The sequence below is a fragment of the Cervus canadensis genome, chromosome 10, assembly GCF_019320065.1.
Source record: "Cervus canadensis isolate Bull #8, Minnesota chromosome 10, ASM1932006v1, whole genome shotgun sequence".
NCBI classification, from domain to species: Eukaryota; Metazoa; Chordata; class Mammalia; order Artiodactyla; family Cervidae; genus Cervus; species Cervus canadensis.
In genome coordinates, this window is record NC_057395.1 from 64681816 (window position 1) to 64706678 (window position 24863).

The window sequence follows — 24863 nt, forward strand, 5'->3', positions numbered from 1 at the left end:
ATGGCTATGAATCTTATGACTGATTATGAACCTCGTAAGCTAGGTACTGTTATTATCCTGACGTCACAGAGGAAGAAACTTAGAAAGGGGAGGTAGCTTCAGGGTCTCAGCCACATCTCAGCCAAGGAAAGGCTGGGTGACCTCAGGCAAGCTCTCCCTCTCTGGGCCTCCTTCCCCCCCCACCTTTTTTTACATTTATTTATTTTAATTGGAGGCTAATTACTTTACAATATTGTAATGGTTTTTGCCATACATTGACATGAATCAGCCATGGGTGTACATGTGGTCCCCATCCTGAACCCCCCTCCCACGGCCCTCCCCATCCCATCCCTCTGGGTCATCCCAGTGCACCAGCCCTAAGCACCCTGTCTCATGCATCGAACCTTTTCCCCTCCTTTACAAGTGCCTCCAAGGCACTTTCTGAAACTGTCTCTCCTTTTCACTATGAAGGGTGGCAACAATGAGATGTGTGGAGACGGTGCCCTGTGGCACCAGGCCAGGCCAGGTCATGGGGGGCAGGAGGCTGCCTGAGGGAAGGGGGCCCCCACCCCGCCCTGGGAAGCCCTGAGCAGCACATACCTCCCTCTCCACTCTGAGAAGCCTTTGGCACATCACACCAACACAGCCAGCGGGAAGGGCAGCTGAAGGACTGCTCTGGCCTCAGGGCCGTGGTGTGTCCTGGAACACTGGAATGCCTGTCCCCGGGAAGATGAGGACTGTGCCCCAGAACAACATTCGATCCTAGGATGCCTCGGGAGCAGTCAGACAGCTGAGGGGCAGCTGGGGCCAGAAGGCACCCGGGCTGCCTGGGACACAGAGTGCTGGCTTCTGGAAGATTCCAGCCCTTAGGCATTGCCCCTGCTGGTGGTTTCCAATCAGTGTACCCCAGTGGGCCCTACTTGACCTTGAGGACATTCCTCTCTCCCTCAGGGCCATTTTCCCATCCATAAAATGGGTACAATCACAAGTTCATTGGGCCTATTATGGAAATTATAGAAAGTGTCTGGCATGGTGCTTAACATGTTGTACACCTAACACACAGCAGGAGGAAGAACGGGCTGCCAGGTGGGAGGGGCGCTCATGAGCAAAGACAGAGAGCCTGATGCCTGGAGCCACATTTAAGAAGCAACTGTGTCATAAAAATGTGCTGAGACACCAGTCAGAGGCCAGCCCCGGCAGTGACTTTATACCGAGTGGCAGCGCTTGGCCATCCCTAAAGCATATCCATAAAATCTATCCCACTTAGTCCTTCTGATGACTCTTAGTATTACTATCCCATTTTATAGATGAGGAGACTGAGGCACAGAGCACTGGGCTCTAGGCTGGGCATCGCCACACGTTTTCTCAGGTAATCTCCCACCCAGCTGTGCTCCTTTGATGGCTGACTGTCTCCTTCGTTAGCCTCTGGGCTCCTGGAGGTCAGGAGCCAGGTGTCTCTCAAGCACCACTGTGTCCTTGGTGTCCAGCACACAGTTTTCACAGGAGGTGCTCAGGGCGCGTGTGCTGAAGCAATGAACGAATAGACAGCTCTGCCAGGATGGCATAACAATGCGGAACAGAGGTTCAGAGACACTGGCTGGGGTGGGGCTGGCACAGGCCTGGCCCTTCCAGGTAGGACAGGGCCCTCACCTCTCTCGGCCGCTCAAGCTCCGTCTGCAGCACCTGCTTGGCCAGCTCCGTCTCGATCAGCCGCTGCCGAAGCTCCTCATTCTCCTCCTCCAGCCTCGCCCGTTTCTTCTCCACTGCCTCCAGCTCCTTGTGCAGCCGCACTGAGATGTCTTTAGAGACCTGAGCAAAGGCAAGCGACAAGCAGGGCATGAGCAGGCCAAGGACCATCCAATCGTGGTCACAGAGCAGCCCCAGGGCAGGCAGGTACTCTCGTCACGCCCACTTGAAGAGGAAGAAACTGAGGCACAGAGAGGTCAAGTATCTCAACAAGGGTCACACAGCCCGGAAGTGGGAGAACCAAAACCCAAACCCAGGAACCCTGCGCTTCCTGTGTTCACATCATGGTCCAGCCCCTAGAAAGTGAGAGGCTCTGTCGATCCTTAGCAGTGCCTTTACATTTATCTGGATCTTTTAATGCTTCCAAAAGCCTCTCCCATCCACCTTCTTGCCCAGTTCTCTCAAGAGCCTATGGCAGGACCAGAAACTCATTTTTATTTATGTAGATATGTATGTACTTATTTATTTTTGGCTGCCCTAGGTCTTTGTTGTTACGTGTGCACTTTCTCTAGTTGAGGAAATCAAGGGCTACTCTCTAGTTGCGGTCATGGGCTTCTCTTTGCAGTGGCTTCTCTTGCAGAGCACGGGCTCCAGGCACATGGGCTTCAGTAGTTGTGGCTCTCGGGCTCCTGAAACATGTGGAATCCTCCCTGACCAGGGATTGAATCAGTGTCCCCTGCACCGGCAGGTGGAGTCCCAACCACTGGACCATCAGGGAAGTCCCAGAAGCTCACTTTAAAGAGAGGGGAGGGACTTCCCTGGTGGTCCAGTGGCTAAGACTCCACGCTCCCAACGCAGGGGGCCCGGATTCAACCCCTAGTCAGGGAACTGGATTCCACACGCTGAACTAAGAGTTCCCATACTACAACTAAAGAGATCCCGCATGCTGCAACTAAGATCCAGCACAGCCAAATAAATTAAAAAATAATAATAATACATAGAGGGGAAACCCAGAGGAAGATAGGCTTCCCTAAAGCCCTTTGAACCTCATTTTTTCTCAGCCAGTAACCAGCATATGTTCCTGAGCCAATCATTTCCCTATTCTGCCTCTGTCTCCTTCACTACAAAATGGGTGCAATAATAATAGCTCAACCTCCCGGGCCAACAGGAGGCCTGAATCAGCTGTTGCACCAAAGGTTTGGTCCAGGGCCTGCACAGTGAGCTCTGGGTGAGTGGCGGCGACTGCTGGGACAGGCTGAGTCCAGAGAGGGCATGGCTTGCTGGGGGTGACAGTGTGACACAGACCCCGAGGCCTGTTTCCAATTGTCTGGGATACAGAACATGCCCCAAATGACAGAGGCTGGGCAGCCGTCCAGGTCATCCCTCCGGGAGGAGCTGACACAGCCACAAACCCCAGGTCACCGGCTCCAGGACTCTGCTCCAACAACACTCCATTTCTTCGAGGACACCCCCTGTCCTATCCCCTGATGGCGGGGGTGAAAGGGTAGGAAAAGGGGTCTCTGGGGATGAGGAAGGCCCTTCTTCTTTTTTTTTAATATTCTTTTTTTTTGTCTGTGCCAGGTCTTAGCTGAAGCATGCAGGATTTAGTTCCCTGAGCAGGGATCAAACCCAGGGCCCCTGCACTGGGAGTGTGGCGTCTCAGCCACTGGGCCACCAGGGAAGTCCCAAGAAAGCCCTTCTGAGATGGTAAATCATAACCAGCCTCCATCCCTGAGAGGACTAAGCACTAGCATTTGTTGAATATCTGCTATGTGACAGTTTCACCCGTCTTCACCCCAATTCTGCCCCCATTTTGCTGGCAAGGAAATAAGAGGCTCAGAGCGCAAATGACCTGCTCAGAGTCAGAGATAGTGTAAGCCAAGCTGGGGGGACCTCAGGGGCTTTGGCTGAAGGGCCGTGTGGCGAGGACTCCACAAGGGGTATGAGGACTTTTGCCAGCAAGAAGGATAAGTGAGGCAGACAGCCCAACACCTCGGGCCTGCCAGTCTCGGAAATGACCGTGGCACCTCCTCCCCGCCGGAAGGGAAGAGGGCCCTCCCTGGCTCTGCCTTCTGCCTGGGCCCAGGCCCAGCTCAGCACAGAGCCCTTGGCAGTGTGCAAGGCAGGCCAGGAAAAACAACAGCCAGAGAGGAAATTCAGCACTCCCTCTCTCTCCTCCCTCCGTTGCCCACTGCCTCTCTCCACCCTTGAAGCTCTCCAAGGGTGGTCAGAAGCCGACCCACCAGGCTCCTTCCACAGTCTCTCTAGGCCCCCAAAACCTCCCCCCTCCACAAAGTGGGGTGAGCGATTCCTCCCTAGCAGAACAAAGATGTTGCAGGTGGCAAAACTAGATTCAAGCCTAATTTCAGCCCTCGCTGGGTGTGTGACCCAGGAGAGCAGTTTTTTTAAGCATCTGAAGTCTCGGTTTGCTTATCGGTAAAAGGGGGTGACAGAGCCTTGTCACAAGGGCTGCCGTGGGGAATAAACAACACAGTGCTTGGGCTGATGGCTGAAACATAGCAGGTACTCAAAAGTATAATGATTTTGGGGACCTTCTGGGTGGTCCAGTGGTTCAGATTCCAAGTTTCCAATGCAGCAGGCACAGATTTGATCCCTAGTCAGGGAAGTAGATCCCACAATGCCACGTGGTATGGACAAAAAAAAAAGAATAATGATTTTGTCATGTATTGTTAAGACTACCACTTCACCTCTGTGCACTGATTTTATCCGACTTGGTCCAACATCTCATAGCCTCACTTTTGAGTTTAGTGTGTGTTTCTGCTAGAGGTATTCAGCCCCAGGCTTGTGGCTCTGGCCCCAAGTTTTAGGCTGTGAGGTCACCCAGTGAGCCCCTGTCCTGATGAATACTTCATTCATTCATTCATTCACTCCCTCATTCATCTGCTTAGCCCCTAGGGGTAGGAGTGGTGGAGTACAGAAGTCTAGAATCCAGGCACGCCTGGGCTCCTTCATATGTCTCTGTCCCAGTAGCAGTGCAAAGTCTGGCATATACTAAGTGCCTAATAAATGCTTACTGGATAAACAAACAGATCCAAGACTCCAACAAGCAAAATGGGGGGGGCAATGAAGGAGTAAATGACTGACACATGGGGAGCTGCACCTGGCCAAACTTGGCTGGGGATGCTCCCCCCAACCACCTACACCCCCAAATGTCCAGAGAGGGCTGTGTTCCTGACTGGGGTTGAGGGACCAGCTCCTGGCGGGGTGGGGGGATCCAGGGCTCCTCTCCCAACTACACTCCCACCTGGGCAAGCTCCTCTCCACCTGGGGTTCACTCCATTCCCACCAAGGCCTCAACCTGGTGACCAGGTGACCCACTCCCCACCAAGAAGTCATGATCAGTGTGGATTCCTGGATCTCCTGGGGTCCATGAGTGACTCTGTGGATTTCACCCTTTTGGTGAGTCCCCAGCTGCCTTCTGTCCCCTTCCCCAGGAACCCCTTCTCCATCTGCTCTCTACCCCCTGGGGTGCTTTATAAAGAAGGCCTAGTGCCAGGTAGCTTACAGAATTCCAATGTGGACAAATCTCAGATCCCCACAGAGCCCCGTGCCCCTGATGGAGGCCCAAAGCAACAAGGAGCACAAGTGTCTCGAGGGCAGGAGCCTCGCTGCCTGGGCCTGACCCTTCCCCCCTCTGAGTCTCAGTGGTCCTTGGCATCCTGGTTCCCACAGGTAAGCAGGTAGAATCAGGTCACTACCTGAGCACGCACCACGTGCCTTTCAACCCTCAGGAAGTAATTTATCATCCCCATTCTGGGGCTCAGAAAGAAAAGGTAGGTCACTTGTCCAAGGTCACACACCAGGAAGCTACAGAACCAGATTTGAAATCAGGTGGGTCAGCTCTGGAGTCTTGCTCTCAGTATAAGCTTGCTGTTGGTCTGAAACTTGAAAACACATTGTGTTAATATCGGTAATAAAAGTATTAATAATAAGCACAGGGGCTTCCCTGGTGGTCCAGTGGTTGAGAAGCCGCCTTCTAATGCAAGGGATGCAGGTTCTCTCCCTGGTCAGGGAATTAAGATCCCATCCATTAAGGCACAACTATAGAGCCTACGCAGGGCAAGGAAGATCCCATGTGCCGTAACTAAGACCCAACACAGCCAAAAACTAAATATATAAAAAGCACAACGTGTGCTCACAGTGTCAGGGGCTCAGAGGGGCCCACCTGCCTGTCTCATGTGATCCCCTCACGACCCTCCCCAAGTTGGGGAGACTGAGATACTACAGGAGGCGAAGCAGCTGCAGCTTCCGGAAACCAGGGCAAATCCCCAAAGCACAAACAAATGCTCTCAGCCATGAGGTCACTGTTTACAGCGCTGGGGCCTGGCTCCTGCCAAATGCAACTGGCAGCCTCCAGGCCACAGCCACCTCACTCATCGGCCCCTCGGCTCCTAAGCCTAAGGCTTCAAGGCATTTATGTCATGTTGAATCCTCAGGGCAGGGGCTGGGAGCCCTCATTGAGGAATACCCCATGTCCAGGCAGCATCTGGACTCAGTGTGGCTAAATGCTCCCAAGAGCCCAGGGAGGGTGGGAATGTTACCCCCATTGTACAGATGAGAAAACTGAGATGCAAAAAGAGAAAGTAACCTGCTCAAGTCACCCAGGAAGTAAACTGCTTCTAAGAAATGTTTTACTGGTGTGTCCTGGGGCCCCCTACAAGGGTTTCTCCAGCTAGGAATTTTCATCCTGGATTCCTGGAACCTGATACCCTCCCACAGGATCCCAGCCCCTGAGGCTGGGGCCTGGGAATCTGCATGGTGAACAAGCCTCCAGGCTATACTTATCCATCCAGGGAGGCTGAGATTCTACCTGCTTCCTTGCCCTGGCCCAGCCACTCATCCCACTTGTAAGTTTTTCTTCTGAATATTAACAGTAACACCCCAACCAACATTTGCTTATTTGCTGGGGGAGCGTCCCAAGCTGGCCCCTGCGCTCAGCATGCTCTTTACTTGCACTATTTCATTTTCTCCTCACAAAAGTCTCTCCAGGTAGAGACTTGCTGCACCCCCATCTTCCACATGGGGAAACTGAGGCTCAGGCTGCAAAGCAGCTCTCCCAAAGCCACAGGGCAAGCCAGTGGCAGAGCAGGTCTCTGCCACGACCTCTGCCCTCCTCATGATGGACAACATTCCAGAGGAGATTCTGTGGGTCCTCTCAGCTGTGAGACCCAGCAGGGGGGGCAGGGGGAGAGGGAGAACCAAGGCCTGAGGTTTCTTTCACAGCACCCACACCAATAATCCACCTGCTTGCTAAAAGCATTGGAGCTGCTAAAGCCCTGAAGATTCAGCTGCTCTAAGCCCACCATTTAAGAGAAGGGGAAACTGAGACCCCGAGAAGTGGCCCCATTCCAGTCTGCTCTTGCTGGCTGAGAAATCAGAGGGTCCCTTCCAGACAGCAACCAGTCCTATCCACTTAGGACCATCAAGCCCTCCCAGGCAATACCAAGGAAGTCAGCATTCTGAGAACCTCTGAGAAACGCCCCAGAACGTCCCTAGCACATGGGACTGAGGGAGGCAGCCAGAGCTGTCCAGCCCAGGCCGGCATGGATGAGCTCAGCGCCCCAGCTGCAGGCTCAGGGAGAGGAGGGAGGGAAGGGGCGAGCCGATTGCTGATTGGCTGGTTCAAATCCCAACAGAAGGGGCCCACTCCCCTCCGCCCAGGCTCCAGGGGCCTCCCCCCTCACACTCTGCACACACACCAGCTGCTCCTGGCTCCTCCCGGGGAGGCACCAGCAACCCTGCCAGTCCACTCCCAGCTCCAGCCTTCCTCCACACCTTCCTCATCTAAGGCTGACTTTTGTGGGTCTTTGCCTGAAAGCCCCAACTACCTGGGCCCAAACCCAGATTCCTCTAAGCCTCTAAGGCTCTCCCTTCACCCGCCACCCTCTCAATCTGGTGCTGGGAATTTGAATATTTCTGTAACCATTTATCACAGAAGCTGGCTTCTCAGATAGAGAAGAGCACTTCGATTCTTGATTTTTTAAAAAGTATTTGTATTTAGTTATTTGGCAGCTCTCGGTCTCAGTTGCAGCACGTGAGATCTTTGATCTTTGTTGCAGTCTGCCAGATATTCTTTCGTGACATGCAGGATTGAACCCAGGCCCCCAGCTTTGAGAGTGCAGAGTCTTAGCCACTCAGCCATCAGGGAGGTCCCTGGTGCACTTGGGACTTGGAGATATAACCTTTCTTAGCTCTGTTTCGTCATCAGCAGACCTGATGCACCTGGCACATGAAAGACAACGGGAGACGCAAAGTCCAGGGTGGGGCTGGTGTTCACTCTTCACCCCACCTGCTTACAGGGGCCCTCTTCCTCCAACACTCCTTGTACCTCAAGCCTCGGCTCAGAGGTTCCCCTGCAGGCAGATCCCATAGGCCCCCAGGCTGCACGAGATGCCCTCACCCCCAGTTCCTACATCCCTGGATGACACTGGGCTGAGTGCTGAGAGCTGGGTGTCAGGCCAGGTCCCCCAGATTTGTCAGTCCCCAGACTTGGGCTCACACAGACAGGTAAGGCAGACTCCTCCCCCTGCCAGACTCCAGGCCATCCTTCTCCTGCTCCCTGAGGCCGAGGACAGCGAGGTCAGGCAGCCAGCATGGGAGGCTGATGAGTCTGCATTCTGCCAGCAATACAGCGGGTCCCGTGACCTTGGAGAGGTATTTCCTTTCTCTGAGCCTCACTTTCCTCATCCAGAAAAATGGGAATAATAATAGTAGCTAACATTTTTCACTGTTTACAGTGACCTCTTACCTACCTGATCTCATCTGATCCTCAGAGAGCCCTATGAGGCATGGGCTGCTGTTATACCCATTTTACAGATGAGGAAACTGAAACATAGGTGACTTGCTCCAAACCATAAAATTAGGGCATATTGGAGTCAAGATATAAACCATCCTTATCTAACTCCAGACCTTCACTACTCTCCACCAGCACAAGAAAGGAAACTTCCACGGAACTGTGCAGAGACAACTCGGACCCCAGCACCAGGTGTGTGGCTGCAACTCACACGGCAGCTGCTGTTGGGAGGATTCATATTGTGAATTGTCCCAAAGTGTGACAACCCTGGTGGATGATGGCTGGTCAGTTCACCAGGGATCCCCATTTACAGATGAGGATGCTGACACGCCAAGAGATGATGGAACTTGCCCAAGGGATACACAAGGAGTGAGCTGACCCGGGCCCACTCAGGCTCATGATCCTCCCCGCCACCGCCCCAGGCAGGGGCACCTCTGAGGACTGGCGAGGGGGGCCCAGGCTTACCTTGACATCCTGCTCCAGGCCACGGATGAGCTCGCCATCCACCTGGCCGGTCTGGGCAGCGCGGAGGCTGCGGCGCTCGGCTTTGCGCAGCCGGTACTGCAGGATGCGACAGGTCTTGCTGGCCTGGTCCAGCTGCTGCCGCAGCTCCTGTAGCTGATACACGTCCTCCTCCATATAGACGTCCCGCATCTCCAGCATCTCTGCCCGCAGCTCCTCGATCTCGTCCTGCAGAGGGGAGGAGAGGTCAGGTCGCGGGGCCCTGTGGCGGTGGCCAGAGTGCTTGAGCACAGGGCATACCCAACACTGTCCTAGGCACCCCGAGGGGGAAGGGGGGGTCTGAGAGTGGTAGGCTGCACAGTGCAACCCCCCTCAAGTGCCCACATCCTAATTCCCAGAATCTGAATATGTCCCCTTACATGGCAAAGGGACTGTACAGATATAATTACATTAACGATCTTGAGATTGGGAGATTATCGTGGATTTTCTGGGTGGACCTAATGTAATCACAAGCATCCATTAAGAGGGAGGTAAGGGACTTCCCTGGTGGTCCAGTGGCTAAGACTCCATGCTTGAAATGTAGCGGGCCCAGGTTCGATCCCTGGTCAAGGAATTAGATCCCACATGCCTCAACTAAGAGTTCGCGTGCCGCAACTAAAAAAAGATTCTGCATGCTGCAATGAAGACTGAAGAACCTGCATGCCTCAGCTAATTTATTTGGGAGCAGCCAAATAAATACATAAAAATTAAAAGGAAAAAAAAGAGGGAGGCAAAGCAATCAGAGCAGGAGTAGGCGATGTGGCAGAGGTTGGGGTGATGTACACTGAAGGTGAGAAAGGGCCACGGGCCAGGGGAGGCAGGCAGCCTCTAGAAGCAGGAAAAGGGAATGGATTCTCGCCAGAGCCTTTACAGGGAATCAGTCCTGCCAACACCTTGGTTTTCAGACTTCTGATCTTCAGAATTGTAAGATGATAAGCTGGGATTGCTGCAAACCACTAAAGTTCTGGTAATTTCTTATAGCAACAACAGGAAACGAATACACTGGGGAAGCAGAAAAGGGCTCATTCAACAAGCATTTATGGGCACTAACTGCATACCAGGCCCTGTGCAAGCAGGAGATTGGGGAAGGAGCATGGCAACCAAGATGAACGTGGCCCCTTCTGTATTGTCTGTGTGGAGCCCCAAGTATCACTGGCTAGACACATTGTAAATGGACAGATTAAAAAAACCCTCAGAAAAAAATAAATAAATAATAAAAAAATCAAAAAACCCTCAGACACTGTTAGGTTACAATGTTGAAGCTGAAACTCCAATATTTTGGCCACTTGATGCGAAGAGCTAACTCATTTGAAGAGACGCTGATGTTGGGAAAGATTGAAGGTAGGAGGAGAAAGGGATGACAGAGGATGAGATGGTTAGATGGCATCACCGACTCAATGGACATAAGTCTGGATAAACTCCGAGAGTTGGTGATGGACAGGGAGGCCTGGCGTGCTGCGGTTCATGGGGTCGCAGAGTCAGACACAACTGAGCAACTGAACTGAACTGAACTGAACTGTTAAGAGCTATGAAGATAAAAAACCAAAAACAAAACACGTGGGTAATATGATGGAGTAATGGGGGAACATGCTATGTTGGAGGACATGGCTGGGGAGGCCAAAGGAACACCCATGAGACAGAGGGGTGGGGGGAGTGTGTGCAAAGGCCCTGAGGCAAGAAAGAGCTCAGTGTATCAAGATACAGCAAAGTGGCCAGGGAAGCTACAGGGGTAAGGTGAGGCTGGGGAAACTGACAATGGTCAGCAATCCAGGGCTTTGAAGGGCTGAGTAAAAAAATCTGAGTTTGGGACTTCCCTGGTGGTCCAGTGGTTAAGAATCTGCTTGCCAATGCAGGGGACAGAGGTTTGATCCCTGGTCTGGGAAGATTTCACATGTCATGGGGCAACTAAGTCCAGGGGTCACAACTACTGAAGACCCTGTGCTGCATAGCCCATGCGCTGCAACAGGAGAAGCCACCACGAGAAGCCCAGGCACTGCAACTAGAGAGCAAAATCTGTGCATAACAACGAAGACCCAGTAGAACCAAATAAATAAATAAAAGAATCTGAGCTTGGGTTTTAAGTGGAGGGGGTTGGGTTGAGGGGGGTGACCTCACTTCCTCAAGGCAGCTCCTGACCACCTCTGTCATCAGTTCCCAGATGTCCTTCACTTCCCCTTTGTCAACATGAACACATCAGTAATTCTTCATTTAATAGTCTATCTCCCAGAGACACTGTGAGTGCCGGGGACGGGGTGGGGTGGGGCTTCCCCATGTCCATCTCACTCCCTGCTGTAACCCCCACACCCAGCATAGGTCCCAACATCCTGAGTGCATGGTGGCATGTCTGGTTTTAGGCAAACAACCATAACGAGACACACCAACCGGCAGCAATCATTAGACAAAGTGTAAAAGGGAGCAGTGGGGAGACCCGGGAGGAGAAACCAATGATCACTATGTCTAATAGCAGATGTGAAAGCTGAATCACAAATAAAAGGATCTATCTTTTGTGTGACTGAATGCATTAAATAAGACTGTAGATTAAAAAGAGAAACTGAACTACTATATATAAAATAGATAACTAATCCGTGGAGAAGAAGGAAGTGGGCCAGTCAATGATCACACCAGTTAAAGAAATGAGGAAGTGAGGGGTCCACACGCATTTCAGCTGGCAAGATTAAGGAAGCATAAAGGAAATGGCACTCAGGAAGTGGGGGCCAGTTGGCTAAATCCAAGCTAAACCAGCCTCCAGATGGGCTTCTGTTCAAATCCTCACCATACCATTTACAGAACATGTTGATGAGGAGGATGTGGGGGTCTGAGTGGACCCCAAGCTCAGGAAGAGCCAAATGGAAGTGCAGGGCATGCAAAACTAATGATGCTAGGCTACATTAAGATGTATGACATTTAGGAATTTCCCTCGTGGTCCAGTGGGTTAAGAATCCTCCTTGCAATGCAGAGGGTGTGGGTTCAACCCCTGGTCAGGGAACTAGGATCCCTGAGGAGCAACTAAGCCCATGTGTCATAACTACTGAGCCTGCACACTTTGGAGCCCATGTGCCACAACGAGAGTCCGTGCACCGCAACAAAACATCCCACATGACTCGGCGAAGATCCCACGTGCCGCAACGGAGACGCCATTCAGCCAAATAAATAAATCAGTATTAAAGATAAGTGAAATTAAAAAAAAAAAAAAAGATGTGTGACATTTAGATCATAAAAGGTGACACCCCTCATCACAGGACCACATCCAGGGCACTGAAGTCAATTTTGCAGGACAACTTAAAAAATAACCTTTTAAATAACTGATTTTTCTATTTATGAAAGTAAATGATGACCATGGAAATAGTTTTGAAAATATAGAGGATACAAACCACGCAAAATTCTTCCACCTGGTCCTGAATCACAGTGCTTCTCAAAGAGTGGTCCCCGGACCAGCAGTGTTGGGCTACATCGGGGAACTTTGAAATTCTTACACCCTCACCAAGACCTGCTGAATCAGAAACCCTGGAAATGGGGGCCCCCAAGTGACTCTAAGGCAGGGTGTTTCCTTACAGTTGTTTTCTCTAAATGGGCAAGAGTCCCTTGTCTCAGCACACAAGCTCCCCCAGCCCAGAGCCTGACACAGAGCAGGGTCTCAGTAAGCATCTATTGAAGAAGTGAATGAATGAATGAATGATCTTTCTCACATGAGCAGCTGCCTCTCCAGGCCCGCCCTTCACCACAGTCCATTTCTGAAAATGCAGGATATTGCATTCATGCCAGCTCCATCTCTCCATGGCAGCCAAGGGGGGCCCAGGGCCCTTGGGGGTTTGTCCCAGCTGCAGGCAGAATGCAGTCAGCCCCTCCTGGCACGGCCCACAGGAGATGGTGAGTCCACAAAGGCTGGCTTGTGGGCCGCATGGCTGGGTCTGCTGGGATGGGGGCAGCAGAAGCTGGTGAAGGCGGGACACAGGCCGGGGTTAAGCTTTTGGGGTCTGAGGTGGGGGCTGGGAAAGAGGCTTCTGGGACACGAGGAGGGGGCAAAGAGCAGAACTCTGCTTTCCTCCGAGGTTCTTAGACCTTACTGAGCCTCTCCACCTCCCGGGACTCCTGCATCCAGGGGCTGTCTGATCCAATGGAGGGAGCTGGTAGGGAATTGCTGGGGTGGGTGGGGAGCTCAGCGTTTCCTTCAAAGACAGCTCAGTGACCCAGTTGAGCCCCGCACCCCAAAAGCACGGAAGTGGGGAGAGAGGGGCCAAACTCCACTGGACTCTGCCAGCCCTGTGACTACTCAGTAAGGTTGTCAGAGAGCAACTCCCGCCCCGTATCAGTGGGGAAACCCAAACCTCATCCCCCACAGCAGACAGGAAATGGCCACACGGCCCAAAGGTGCCCACCTCAGAGCCTGGGGGCCCCTGATTCTCAACCCCCTGTCAGAAAGGCCAGACTAAAGAAACTGAGGAAGGACTTCCCTGGAAGTCCAGTGGTTAAGACTCCTTGCTTCCCCTGCAGGGGGCACAGGTTCGATCCCTGGTCAGGGAACTAAGATCCGACATGCCATGCAGCAGGGCCAAGAAACAAATAAGTAAAAAATTAAAAAATGAATAAAAAAAAAAAAGAAGTTGAGGAAAGGTGTCCAGATTGGGCCCAGTCTGCCAGGCCTCCAAAGTCATCCACTCTGGCTGCTCCTTCGAGGGAACCTCTCCTCCCCTTGAAGCTTAACCTGATTGTTTAACCTGAGGACGGGGAGTGGAAGGGGGAGGTCTGGGGACTAGATCAGACACCCACGCTACAGCCTCAATAGTCAGACTTTCCATTTACAGAGAATATTTATTTTGGGAATTCCCTGGTGGTCCCGTAGTTAGGACTCAGCACTTCCACTGCTGTGACCCAGGTTCAATCCCTGATCAGGGAACTAAGATTCCACAAACTGTGCAGTGCAGCAAAAAAAAAAAAAAAATTATTTCGCTCTGATTATAGAGGTAATGGGCTTCCCTGGTAGCTCAGATGGTAAAGAGCTCCAGGGGAAGATCCCCTGGAGAAGGGAATGGCAACCCACTCCAGTATTCTTGCCTGAAAAATTCCATGGACAGTTCATGGGGTCACAAAGAGTCAGACACGGCTGAGTGACTAACACTTTCACTTTTATAGAGGTAACACCTGTTTATTGGAAAAAACTTGGAAAAAAGAAAAAGCAGGTAGCTTTCTATCTCCTCCCCGATTCTTGCTGGTCTCTGTGTTAGGTTCACGCTTCTTACCCTGGAATCCAGCCCCACCTCTCCCCAGGTCTCCTCCTCACAGCCCTGCCTCTGCCCTAGAATCCTCAGCCCCCATGTCCAGACATGCCCTCAAATAAAAAACAGCTCACTGATTACCAGGCCCAGTCCAAGCAGAGTACATGCACAACAGTCTGATCCCCTTACCAGCCCTGTGAAGTAGGTAGGGAAAATGTTCCCACTTTGCAGATGAGGAAACTGAGGCTCAGAAGTTTCCCAGAGGCATTAAGAATCTTCCTTGCAATGCAGGGGGCGTGGGTTCAATCCCTAGTCATGGAACTGAGACCCATATGCTATGAAACAACAAAGCCCATGAGCCCCAACTAAGATCTGATGCATATTAATTAACTAATTTTTTTAAAAAGAGAGAGAGCCTAGGCTGCTCCAGCACTGGCCTCAGACCCCTATGCCACCCAGGAGGATGGGCAGGGTCTGCTCCCCCACCCACACCCTGCCCACAAGTACATTTCCGTCTATCCCCACCACACTCCCTAATGACCCATGGGGTCAGCCTGCAGGAAGCAGCCTCTCAGGAGCAGGCCAGTTCCCCAAAATGGACTGATTCCCAGGAACCCTGGGGGAATTGGCCAGGAAGAGTCTCTCGGTCCATGCTGGGCCGGAGGGCCAAACATGAGCTCACACAACCGCTAATAATAGCGTGGCATTGCATGGCAGCACGCGGCGTCACAGTTTACAAAGACATTCCACGTGACTCATCTCGTGGGTCCTCACAGAAGCCCCAGGGCCAGGCAGCACAGGAGTTACCATCTCTGTTCTAGGGGCAAAGAACCGCAGAGGAGCACAGGGAGGTGGGCTGTGCCCAAGGTCACCCAGAGACATCTCCAAGCAGGACTCAGGCTCTCTCGTCTGCACAGAATGCAGGGAGCCCATGAACTTCAGTGGTAAGGGGGGGGGAATAAAAGCACGTCTTTATTTTTCACTAACACTAACTAAAAATCAACATTTCCTTCTATTCTGGACAAACCATGGTTGTATCAGCAGTACTTACGGCTTTGACACCAAGAGAAACCACATAGATTTTCATAGCATATAACAGTTGTTGCAGAAATGTCAAAATATCCTTTATACTCATCAGTACCTTGAAATTACAGTGTTAATAGACCTATTTCCAGATCTTATGAGTTAATAAGCACACCTGTTACTATGTCATCATTTAAATATATACTTTGATAACTATATTTCCATATGCTTGCTTTCCTTTACATTTTGTTTCAAACATTTAGAAACACTATTCTGGAAATTACTCTCAGCAGAGAGACTACAGGGAGACACGGCACAAAATAAGACAGAATCTGTGTTTCCTCTGGAGCCACCTCCTCTGTAGGGTCTGGGTAGCGACCCCAGACCCGCACTCTCCACCATCAGGGCATAAAGCTGGAGAAGAAGAATTCTGATTTCAAGCCACATTTAAAATATTCCAGAAAAGGGGATTCCCTGGCAGTCCAGTGGCTAGGATTTAGGGCTTTCTTTGTGGTGGGTGGGGGCTTGATACCTGGTCAGGGAACTAAGATCCTGCAAACTGTGTGGCATGGCCAAAAAAAATACAAAATGTTCCAGGAAAAAATACTTTCAGCAGGAAACCTACTGGAATGTAAGATGATTAATCTCTGCACAATGAGGACAGAAGGGAGGGGTTATATGTGGGGCTACTGGAACATTCGGAGGGGCTCCAGATACAGGGGTCTGATGGAACTGGTCTGGGCAAGCAGCTGGTGAGAAGGTCTCCCAACCCACGGGGTTGGAGGTGCAAGGGACCAAACACGAAGCCCCTTAAAGAAACACAGCAAGAAGCAAAGGGCGGGAGAGCCCCCAGCAACAGCTCCCAGCTGGCCCAGAGGGGACAGGAGGAACCAGGGGGGCAAGAGGTTCCTGAACACATGAGGGGGTAGCCTCTTAATAGCCAACACAGAAGAGACTATTCCAGAGCTGAGGTCCCCTGGCTAGCTCCTACCCAAGAGCATCAGCCCGCATGGAGCTAGGGTGGGCCCCGGCAGGTGCCTGTTCACCCAGCATCCCCAGGGAATCCTGAGCTGGGCCCTGCAGACCACATTCTAGAAACCCTGAGATACCAAGGCTGGGGCAGGAGCAGGAAGCTGGGGTCCCAGCCCACCCAGCTCCCATGGGGACTCTGCATTGCCTGGGCCTCCTTCCTCTCTGTATCTGTCTCCCAACTCCTCACCCCTCCACCTCAAATGCCACCTCCACCAAGAAGCCTCCCAGGCTACCGCAGGGCACAGCCATTTTATATGAAGAATTATTGAGTACCTACGGGCTTCCTAGGTGGGTAAAGAATCCACCTGTCAATACAGGGGATGCAGGAGATGGGGGTTTAATCCTTGGGTTGGGAGGATCCCCTAGAGTAGTAAATGGCAACCCATTCCAGTATTCTTGCCTGGAAAATTCCAAGGACAGAGGAGTCAGGTGGGGTCGTAAAGAGTCAGACATGACTGAGCACACACACACACACAGTGAGCCAGATTCATCACCAAATCACTGGATTTAGTCCCCATGATGGCCAGTCTACTCCCCACTAATCTGTTCTCCACTTAGTACATGGAGTGATTTTTCTTTAACTGTTGATTCTCCTATGTGAAATCCTTCAACAATCATCAAACTCTGGAAACAGCCCAAATATCCCTCAACTGGTGAATAGCTAAACGGTGGTACATCCATATAATAACTACTCAGCAATAAAGAGGAAGGAACTGCTGATACCCAACAACCACGTGGGTGAAGCCCAAAGGCATTATGCTAAGTGGAGGAAGTCAGACTCAGTTGGCTATGGACTGTATGAAGCCATTTCCATGATATTCTGGAACAGGCAAGATTATAGGGACAGGAAACAGATCAGTGGTTGCCAGGGTCTGGAGGAGGGAGGCCCTGACCACCAAGGGGGAATGTCGGCCGGCGTGGGGGGTGCAATAGCTGGTGTGGCTCAGCCGCTTTAGTCGTGTCCGACTCTTTGTGAACTGTGGCCCGCCAGGCTCCTCTGTCCATGGGATTTCTCCCAGGCAAGAATACTGGAGTGGGTTGCCATTTCCTTCTCCAGGGGCTCTTCTGACTCGGGGACTGAACCCATGTCTCCTGCATCGCAGGTGGATTCTTAACCATCTGAGCCACTGAAGAATGGAATAATTATGGTGGTGGTTACAGAGCTCCATACACTTGTCATAGCTCATTTTACTGTATGTAAATCACCAGGCCTGAAAGCAAAAGAGAAGCCTGATCCTGCTAACCTATCCGTCTTCATCTTCCCCAACTCCTCTCATCGGCCACTCAGGTCTTTTTCCAGAAGCCAGAAGATACCTCGCCTGTCCCACCTCTAAGCCTCTGCCTGGATTCCCCTCCCCTGCATCTCCCACTACCGGCTGCCCGTCCTGCGTGAAGCATCCACTTAAAGGCCACCTCCTCAGAGAAGCCCTCCAGACCCATCTAGGCCCATCGCGTCCATCTCAACCCTGTTTTTCTCTCATGCAGCGTAACTCATGTCCCAGGCCGACTACACCCCTGCTCAGTTTCAGAGAAAAGCGAAAGCATGAGTCGCTCAGTTGTGTCTGACTCTTTGTGACCCCATGGACTGTAGCCCACCAGCCTCCTTTGTCCATGAAATTCTCCAGGCAAGAATACTGGAGTGGGTTGCCCTTCTTTTCTCCAGGGGATCTTCCCAATTCAGGGATTGGACCCGGGTCTCCTGCATTGCAGGTGGATTCTTTACCGTCTGAGTCACAGGGAAGCCTCGCTCAATTTCAAACCTTACCCAAATTTATCACTTCCTTCCCAGGTTCTAGGGACCCAACCCATCAATGGGCAACAGACCCAGCAAGAATGACAGCTGAACTGAGGGATCCAGAAGCTTCGCTCTGCGGGATGGCCACCACTCCACAAAGGCCTGGGAGCCCCCGCCTGGCCGGCCTTCTCACACCACCCTAGCCACCACGGTCCCTCCCTCAGGCCAAAGCCCAGGCTGCTTGCCCATCTGCCACCCTGGCTCTGGCCGGGCCACTCACCCCCGCCTGGAAGGGCTGACCTGCAGGGTGGGCCAGCAGTGGCCACGAGGGCGGCATGCCAGCCCCCCCGAGAGGCCAGGGCAGCCATCTGCTGTCCCTTCTGCCCGTCCTCCAGGGTCTGTCAAGGCTCCAGATGAGATCATCGCACTTGGACCCCAAGGAGGGCAGAGGCTGTGCGGCTCCACTTCCTTTCCAGCTCAAAAGCCAAGAACTGCGGGAGCAGTAGCGGGGGTGGGGGTGGGGTGCAGAGACTCCATCCCTTCACAGGCAGGGGCCCTGAGGTCTAGAGGGGGCCTGGGACAGCCCCACCATCCCCCAGACTGTCCAGAGTCAAGCCGGGAGGGACTCTGCGCTCCCGTTTCCCAGCTTAGCTTCATTGTGGGGAGGCTGGGCTTTAGCTGTAGTGGAGTCAGGGTCAAAGGTCCTGGAGAAGGAGGGCCTGGATCCCAGGCAGGCATGGCCATGCCACACAATGCCCCCTCCCCCTGGCACGGAGGCTGCCTGGTCTCAGGGACCCCAGGGTCATGACGGAAGACAGAGTCCTGGGCTTGCCTCTCCACCAGCAACAAATGACCACAGGCACAGAGTGTCCTGAGCGCTCGACCTGGGCGAGGTGGCACGCGTTATCTCGCTGTATCCCCAGCCATCCCCGCTGACTGGGGAGGGGCTGAGGTCAGAAAGGTCACCTCAAGGTCACACGTCAGACGACATGGCTAGGTTTCGAGTCCAATTTGAGCTCTTGTAAACTAGACTAGACGGTGCCTCCGATGAGACAGTAGTGACAATAATAAGAGCTAATATTCACAAGGGCTTACCCTGTGCCAAACACCAGGCTGAGCATTGAATGAATGTCCATTTCCTCAATGACAGTCCCTTTCAGGCAAGTGCTATTCTATAGACACCCATTTTACAGATAAGCAAACAGAGGCTCGGGAAGAAGGCGGCTCCAAAGGCAATCAGGAGTGAGCCTCTCAGATGTGGCACAGCTCTATGCATGAGACCACAGACACTCTCTCTGGTGGGGATCTGTGTATGTGTGTCTGCATATGCATGCATGGGCAGGGGGCGCGTTGAGGAGGGAGGAGATGCCCGGAAACCACTGACCTCCAAGGCCAGGCCTGACTTGTCGCTGTCCCATTCCAGGCCTCACTAGCCAAAGCAGCGAGACCTCTGCAGGCCCTGATGCCTCCAGGTTAGGGGGCACTCAGAGCGGGGACACCCAACAGTGTCCCTCCAGTCCTTTCTCTTGACAGGAAGGAAGGTAGCATTTGGATTTGGATGTATTTAAAACGTCCCCCAGAGGCTTCCCTGGTGGTCCAGTGGCTAAGACTCAGCGCTCCCAATGCAGGGGGCCCAGGTTTGACCCCAGGTCCAGGAACTAGATCCCACAGGCCGCAACGAAGATTGAAGATCCTGTGTGCCAAAACGAAGACCCGGGCACCCAAAATAAATGATAAGTAAATATAATTAAAAAAAAATTAAAAATCATCCCTCCCCCCAAAAAAAATCATCCCCCAAACAGCCTCTGGGCTGCAGCCACATCTCTGAACAGGGAGAGCACAGCGCTCAGAGGTGTACAGGGAGGGAAGGCGAGGTTGGAGAGTCAAGGGAGTGGCTCCAGGAGGTGTGGCCTGAGGCTCCAGGAGGTGTGGCCTGAGGCTCCAGGAGGTGTGGCCTGAGGCACCGGCACACCTCCCAGCCTTTGCCAGCACCATTCCCCCTGCCTAGCATCCTGCAAAGAGCACCAGGGACCCCAGTCCTTCTGCCTCTTGCCACTTACAGACTGTGTGACTTTTGGCAAGCCCCTTAACCTCTCTGAGCTTCAGTTTACAGACACCAATGTGAAAGGAAGGGGTTAAGTCCCACCAGGGTAAGATCTGTGTCCTCCTGCAGAGATGGGGAGGGGGATGAAACCTGTGATTATCTAGTTAATAATGTAATTACTTAGAGGTAAATGCCCCAAAGGAGCCTACAGGAAGCGCCTAGGTGTTTAACTCAGGAGCCTGGCCTGGAGCTGAACACAAGAAGGTGGAGGAGGACACCAAGGGAGGCCGGAGGAACTGCAGTACAAAGGCCCCGCGGCAGAGAGAAGACAGGGATAGAGGCTTGGGGTGCACAGAGCACTCAGAACTTGGGTGGAGTGGGGGTGAGGTGAGGCTGAGAAAGGCAGGACCACACAGGCCACCCAGGTGCTTGGGCAGGGCTCAGGAGGGGTGTGGAGGGGAGAGGTCGAGGCACCTGACCCCGAAGAACCTATGTGGGTTTGGGGCAAAAACACAGTAAAGACAGCTGGTCCAGCCTGGCTATAGGACCCCAAACTCTTTGGAGTCTGAGCTTCTCTTTGAGGCACAGGCAATGGGAGATTCTTCACCCCACTTCTAGACTGTGGGATCCCCAAAGGTGGCCCTCCATCAGCAAAGAGGTATCTCCGGGTGAGAGCCTGCAGTGCTGGCCTGACTTGGGGCAGGAGGGTAAAGGGTGGGCGGCGCAGGGAGAGATGTGTTTGGGGATACCCACAACGCACTTCAGCTGCACACACACCTCCCAGGCCCCTGCTCCATGCCAAGACCCACACCCAGAGCCAGGCACAACCCCTGTTGTCAAGGACCCAGGGCTTGGGACTTCCCCAGGGGTCCAGGGCCAAAGACTCTGCACTCCCAATGCAGGGGGTCTGGGTTCAATCCCTGGTCAGGGAACTAGATCCCACAGGCTGCAACTAAAGATTCCACATGCCACAATAAAGATCCTGTGTGTAGCAACTAAGACCCAACATAGTGAAATAAATAAATAAATATTAAAAAAAAAAAAACGACCCAGGGCTCACGGGAAGTCAGATCCAAGCCTAGTGATAACGAGTGATGAGGGTGCAGAGCTGTTGAGCCCTTACAGGCCCCGGGTAATCTTCACATACATGCTTTCTTGTATTTAATCTTCATGGCAACACTACGGGGCGAGCACCATCAGCATGCCCACCCATTGTACAGATGAAGAGACTGAGGCTTGTAAAGGCAAAGCTCACAGAAGAAAAGGCAGAACAAGGCTTCAAGTTCAAGTGAGCTTGGCTCCAGACCATAGTGCTCTCTACCACCTTGGCCCCCAAAGAAGGGGGAAAGGCTGGCTTGTTGCTCCCACCTTCTCTCACTCCCCACCATTCCTCAGAGAGGCCAGCACCATCCACTGACCTATGGGGCTCCTCAGTGACAGCCAGGGCCAGCCCGGCCCAGAACACCCAAGTCTCTGGCTCTTTCCCCACCCCAGTTCCCAGTTCCTTCTGGTGCCAGAAGGAAGAGAATGTGACTGCATATGAGGTCATGCCTGTGGGGCACCCAGGGGAATGATCTTAGTTATAACCTTGGCTGCTGGTCAGGCCTCTGCTTAGAACTTAGCCAAGCTCCTCCCCTGAGGAACTCTTTCTGCCCCAGAGACTATACAAGTGGGGCTCCCTCCCTTCTGCTGTGCCCAGGATGGTGCTGAATGTGCTTGTACACCTGACCATTAATCCTCCCAAGTGCTCTGAAAGGAAGAAAGGAGTTAAGTTCCCTTTGTTGTTGTTGTTGTTTTTTGCTACAGTGGGTATTCATTGCAAGCTGGGAGCTTCTCTTTATAGAGAGCATAGACTCTAGACTGCGTAGGCTCAGTTGCCCCACAGCATGTGGGATCTTAGTTCCCCGACCAGGGATCAAACCTGCATCCCCTTGCACTGGAAGGCAGATTATTAATCACTGGACCCCCTAAGTTCCCATTTTACAGATAGGAAGATTGAGGCTGGAAGAGGGGCCTTGAACATGGGGTTCATGGACAGGGAAGAGGCAACGAAGCAAGGTTTGGTCCAGACCTGATCCCCCAAGTGGAGTTTCTTCACCTCCCTGCTGAGGCCCCTGGGCCTTGTGCCCTGTGCTGAAAACACATGAAAAGGAGGCAGTGCCTGGCCCTGCTCTGGGTCAGCACAGCCCCTACCAGCAAGGTATTCACAATGCCTCAGCTCAGCTCAGCACAGTGCCCTTCCCCAGCAGGCCCAGCTCCCCTTCCCAGTCTCCCCCACACCACTGCCCATGCCCACCACTCCCCCCCAACTCTTCTATTTTAAGCCCATAGTCTGCCTGCAGCCCACCTGCAGACCCTGATCACTGCCTTTCATTCAATCGTGCAACAAATATTTATTGAATCGCTAGGATGTGCCAGGCACGGTCCCAGCAGCTGGACACAGAGGCAGTCATTCAAGGCTAACTCCTCAACTTTAATGCCTCCTCCTCCAGGAAGTCTCCCAGGCCCCTCCTCTGAGTGCCCACATAACTTCCTCTATCCCAGTCTCCTTTTCCCAGGCAGAAACGGGCACTCATTAAGGACAGGAATGGTACAGTCCTCCACAGCCCCCAGCAAAGGGGCAAGGGAGGAGGCAGATGAGGGCAAGCAGGAAATTCCAAGGAGATTAGGAGGGAGGTGCCCCTGGGCACTATTTCTCCCACAGGCAGGCCTGACAATTGCTCCGCTTGGCTCACTGGGCCCCAGCCCAAGTGTCGTGTGTCTGGGGCCTGAGGGCCTTTGATGCAGTTTCTCCACCTCGGTGACCTGCCAGCCCTTTATCTGCCTACAAACCATTCAGTCTCAGTTAGGCTCCAGGGCCCCCAGATCCCGGAGGTTGCAAAATCAAGCCCCTGTCACACTCCTCACTGTTTCCAGCAGCCTAGTGGAAGGAAGCCTCGTGGAGGCACTGAAAACAGTAGTTTGTACGCATGAGCTCCAGGGAGACACGGGCCAGGATTTCCTGTGTTTCTGTGTGGCTGAAATGTCACAGCCAGTGTGTGTGTGTGTGTGTGTGTGTCTGGGTATCCTCCTTTGTGGGTCTCTGGCTCCTGCTAGCAAATGCTACAGACCTGACATCTGAGTGCTCTGTGCTCATGCCCTGCTTCTGTGTCGTGGCTCCATGTCTTGTTCACATGTGTCTCCTGGCTGTGTGTGTCTGTGAGCCCGGGTGTGCAAGCCTGGGTCTGCTGTTTGCTGTCTTTGTGGCAGACGCAGTGGAGGTGTCTGGGTGATGGGCAGTGTCTGTGCCCGCCTGGCAGGGGTGGGTCTGCGGGTGTCAGCACCTGTGGGTAACGAGTCTGTGTGGGTGTGTACGCGCCCGCATACGCACATGTACTTCCGATATGTCTGAGACTGTCTCCAGGGTGTGTCCATCTCTGGGACACGGCCAAGCGTGTCTGGCAGTGTGTGAGGGTGTGTTTCCGAGCCTGCCGTCTCCTAGAGGGTGTGAGTCTGTGCTGTGTCTGTCCAGTAACGGTGGGGGTGAGGAGACACATGTGGTGTATCTTGCGTGGGTCTGTGTACTTCTCTGAGCGGGTCTCCTCTCTAAGATGCCCGCAGGTGTGCTTCTGAAAAGCAGAGAGCACAAGCCTGCCCCTGAATGGGTACATGAGACGTGTGTCAGTGGGCGTGGATCTCTGCGCATGCGCTGTGAATATGGGTACGTGTGTTTGTGTGTGCAGGAGAGAGTGTGCCCAGGGACACAGGCCAAGCCCCTCTGCCAGGAATGCTGGGAGCCCTGGGAGCTTCGTGGTCCTCCTAAGGCCTCAGTAGCAGCCATCTCACATTTTCCATCTCATTCTCCATCTCTAGAGCTGCTCCCTCCCCCCATGACAGGCTGAAGATCCTTAAAGACCCAGTTCTTAGAGTTGCTTCTTTCAGGCCACCTCTCAGCTGCCCCAGAGACTGCTGCGACTCAAGACAGGGACTAGCCAGGATCTTTGCTGACCGATGACCACTCCTCTCCCCCTACCCAGTAACAGGCAGATTGAACCCTTCCCCCTACAACTCCCGGGAGCTCAGAAATGCTTCACAGCTTGCTGGCTACTGCCCCAGACACCTGGCACGGGGCCTGGTATCCAGGAGGCACTTGGAAAATATATGTTGAATGAATGAATGAATGAATGCCTGAAGAAGCAAGGAAGGGAAAGGTGACAACCAGGACAAGCACTGACATTTGCTGTGCGCTAGATGTATATCGGGCTTCCTCGGAGGCTCAGCGGTAAAGAATCCGTCCGCAATGGAGGAGCCGTGGGAGACGTGGGTTTGATCCCTGGGTCAGGAAGCTCTCCTGGAGGCGGGCATGGCAAACCACTCCAGTATTCTTACCTGGAGAATCGCATGGACAGAGGAGTCTGGCGGGCTACAGTCCATAGGTTCGCAAAGAGTCAGACACGACTGAAGTGACTTAGCATGCACGCACATCTACACCGTCACTTGGAAAAGGGTCCCCACTTGGAAAAGGGGCAGTATGGTTATCACCATTCTCCAGAAGGGAAAACAGAGACTCAGAAAGATTGAGAATCTCACACAGCTTGTAACTGGCAGAACCAGGCGAGAATCCTGCTCTGTGAAACTTGGAGGCATGGGCTGCTTCCTGCATGGGAGAGGGTGGAAGAACGACTTGGGAAGGGGGCTCCCTGGGGTTGTCTGATGAGGGTCCCAAGTGTACCAGCTGCGCAGGTGACATAACCTCTCCGCTTCCTCCTCTGTCAAATGGGTCTGATATCAGAACTCTCCCCATAGGACTGCTGTGAGGAGTAAAGCGCTTACTTAACTAAGGGCCTGGCACTCTGG

At 53.0% G+C, this 24863-nt stretch overlaps 1 protein-coding gene across 2 annotated transcripts in view; it reads right to left on the minus strand.

Annotated features, from left to right (window-relative positions):
- The window catches only part of SOGA1 (suppressor of glucose, autophagy associated 1), a 74632-nt gene that overhangs the window by 43235 nt on the left and 6534 nt on the right, over nt 1–24863 (minus strand). For both annotated transcript variants that reach the window (XM_043478644.1, XM_043478643.1), the window contains exons 2-3: nt 8945–9169; nt 1630–1788 (exon numbers count right to left, since the gene is read on the minus strand). In XM_043478644.1, coding sequence (XP_043334579.1) covers nt 1630–1788; nt 8945–9169 — 384 coding nt within the window. The remainder of the gene's footprint in view (nt 1–1629; nt 1789–8944; nt 9170–24863) is intronic.